The sequence below is a fragment of the Anabrus simplex genome, chromosome X, assembly GCF_040414725.1.
Source record: "Anabrus simplex isolate iqAnaSimp1 chromosome X, ASM4041472v1, whole genome shotgun sequence".
Lineage (NCBI taxonomy): Eukaryota > Metazoa > Arthropoda > Insecta > Orthoptera > Tettigoniidae > Anabrus > Anabrus simplex.
Genome location: NC_090279.1, coordinates 14,313,677 through 14,316,748, shown reverse-complemented (window position 1 = coordinate 14,316,748; position 3,072 = coordinate 14,313,677). Strand labels below are relative to the sequence as shown.

Genomic DNA, 3,072 nt, shown 5'->3' with positions numbered 1-3,072 from the left:
GAAGAGACACAAGGAAGATCGACCCTTCAAGTGCGATCACTGCGGAAAGGTGTTATGTAGCCGAAGCAGCTTGTCGAAACACCTCTGGATCCACCCGCTCCAAGTGTGCGGATTTTCTGATAATTGCTTTACAAAGAGGAAAATGCTGACTGGTGACACGCGATTTTGTGGCAAATCATTCATACAGAGAGGTAAACTAACCGATCATATGCGGTCCCATACAGGCGAGAAGCCATCCAGCTGCATTGTCTGTAGCAAGTCATTCATACAGAGAGGTAAACTAACTGAACAAATGCGGACACATACAGGCGAGAAGCCTTACAGCTGCAATGTCTGTGGCAACTCATTCACATCCAAAGGCAGTCTGTCCGTTCACATGCGGATCCATGCAGGCGAGAAGCCATACAGTTGCAATGTCTGTAGCAAATCATTCAATCAGAGAGGTAATGTAACTGAACATATGCGGACCCATACAGGCGAGAAGCCTTACAAATGCAATGTCTGTGGCAACTCATTCACATCCAAAGGCAGTCTGTCCGTTCACATGCGGATCCATGCAGGCGAGAAGCCATACAGTTGCTATGTCTGTAACAAATCATTCAATCAGAGAGGTAATGTAACTGAACATATGCGGACCCATACAGGCGAGAAGCCTTACAGCTGCAATGTCTGTGGCAACTCATTCACATCCAAAGGCAGTCTGTCCGTTCACATGCGGACCCATACAGGCGAGAAGCCAAACAGCTGCAATGTCTGTAGAAAATCATTCATACAGAGAGGTAAACTAACCGAACATATGCGGACCCATACAGGCGAGAAGCCTTACAGCTGCAATGTGTGTAGCAAATCATTCATAAAGAGAGGCAAACTAACCGTTCATATGCGGACCCATACAGGCGAGAAGCCAAACAGCTGCAATGTCTGTAGCAAATCATTCATGCGGAAAGACGTTCTAACCGGTCATATGCGGACCCATACAGGCGAGAAGCCATACCGTTGCAATGTCTGTAGCAAATCATTCATGCGGAAAGGCATCCTAACCTGTCATATGCGGACCCATACAGGCGAGAAGCCAAACAGCTGCAATGTCTGTAGAAAATCATTCATACAGAGAGGTAAACTAACCGAACATATGCGGACCCATACAGGCGAGAAGCCAAACAGCTGCAATGTCTGTGGCAACTCATTCACATCCAAAGGCAGTCTGTCCGTTCACATGCGGATCCATGCAGGCGAGAAGCCATACAGGTGCAATGTCTGTAGCAAATCATTCAATCAGAGAGGTAATGTAACTGAACATATGCGGACCCATACAGGCGAGAAGCCTTACAGCTGCAATGTCTGTGGCAACTCATTCACATCCAAAGGCAGTCTGTCCGTTCACATGCGGACCCATACAGGCGAGAAGCCAAACAGCTGCAATGTCTGTAGAAAATCATTCATACAGAGAGGTAAACTAACCGAACATATGCGGACCCATACAGGCGAGAAGCCTTACAGGTGCAATGTCTGTGGCAAATCATTCACAAAGAAAGGCAATCTGACCGATCATATGCGTACCCATACAGCTGCAATGCCTGTGGCGAATCATTCATAAAGAGAGGCAAACTAACCGAACATATGCGGAACCATACTGACGCGAAGCCATACAGATGCGATGTCTATGGCGAATCATTCATAAAGGAAGGCAAACTAACCGAACGTATGCGGAGCCATACAGGCGAGTCATAAAGAGAGGCAAACTAATCGAACATATGCGGACCCATACAGGCGAGAAGTCTTACAGGTGCATTGTCTGTGGCAAATCATTCACAAGGAAAGGCAGTCTGACCGATCGTATGCGGACCCATACATGCGAGAAGTCTTACAGGTGCAATGTCTGTGGCAAATCATTCACAAGGAAAGGCAGTCTGACCGATCATATGCGGACCCATACAGGCGAGAAGCCATACAGCTACAATGTCTGTGGCAAATCATTCATAAAGAAAGGCAAACTTACCGAACATATGCGGAGACATACAGGCGAGTCATAAAGAGAGGCAAACTAACCGAACATATGCGGACCCATACAGGCGATAAGCCTTACAGGTGCAATGTCTGTGCAAATCATTCACAAGGAAAGGCAGTCTGACCGATCATATGCGGACCCATACAGGCGGGAAGTTTTACAGGTGCAATCTCTGTGGCAAATCATTCACAAAGAAAGGCAACTTTGAGCTTCGTGAGGACCTCTTATGTGTGACCACAGTGCATTGGGGCAGTCAGTCAACCAATACAACATCATTACAGTCCCAAAAGGCAGTAGCCAAAACTATGCCTACAGAGGCTGAGGTCTAACCGAGGAAGTTGGCCATGCGGTTAAGGCCGCGCAGCTGTGAGCTTGCATCTGGGAGATAGTGCGTTCGAACCCCAATGTCGGCAGCCCTGAAGATGGTTTTCAGTGGTTTCCCATTTTCACACCAGGTAAGTATTGGGGATGTACCTTAATTAACGCCACAGCTGCTTCCTTCCCACTCCTAGGCTCTTCCTCTCCAATTGTCAACATAAGACCTATTTGTGTCGGTGCGATGTAAATTGTAAAAAAGAGTCTGAGGTCTTGGCCCTTTTTTATGAGCATGTTCGCCAAGTTTCTTCCATAGCATGCTTTGTGGTTTTGTTTTTAGAGTTGAATAATGCACCCTGCTTTCATCTCCAGTAACAATGCGGGAAAACATTTGATCTCCCTCTCTTTGAAGCATTTGCAGGAAAGCTCAGACTACCTCGTTCTGTTATTGCTTGTGAGCATCAGTAAGAAAACTTGGGACCCATCTTGCACAGACTTTTCAATACTGCAAGACATTCAACAATATCATTGCAATAAAGGACTGCCTAGTTTCCGTGCCGGGAGGCAGTAGATTCATTATCTCATCAGTGCTGACGCATTAATCTTTGTCCACCACATTCTGACCAACAGTGGCTGTAATGGGCCTGGCGCTGCGCTGTCATCATGTACATCTTGCTGCCATTCCAGGAACCATGAATGCCAGCATTCATTTTTCACTATAAACTCGCACCAAATGACAGTGAATATTG

The 3,072-nt window shown here is 46.6% G+C and overlaps 2 protein-coding genes across 2 annotated transcripts; both read left to right on the top strand.

The window, feature by feature from the left end:
* Nucleotides 1–292: 292 nt before the first annotated feature.
* On the top strand, nucleotides 293–826 carry LOC137503225 (zinc finger protein ZFP2-like; the record flags this gene model as incomplete). The annotated part of the gene is made up of 1 exon (XM_068230765.1): nucleotides 293–826. A coding segment is annotated over exon 1 (534 nt), but the record flags the coding sequence as incomplete, so codon positions are not given.
* Nucleotides 827–1,021: 195 nt separating this feature from the next.
* Nucleotides 1,022–1,522, top strand: LOC137503224 (zinc finger protein 32-like; the record flags this gene model as incomplete). Its single annotated transcript, XM_068230764.1, has 1 exon — nucleotides 1,022–1,522. A coding segment is annotated over exon 1 (501 nt), but the record flags the coding sequence as incomplete, so codon positions are not given.
* Nucleotides 1,523–3,072: the final 1,550 nt, after the last annotated feature.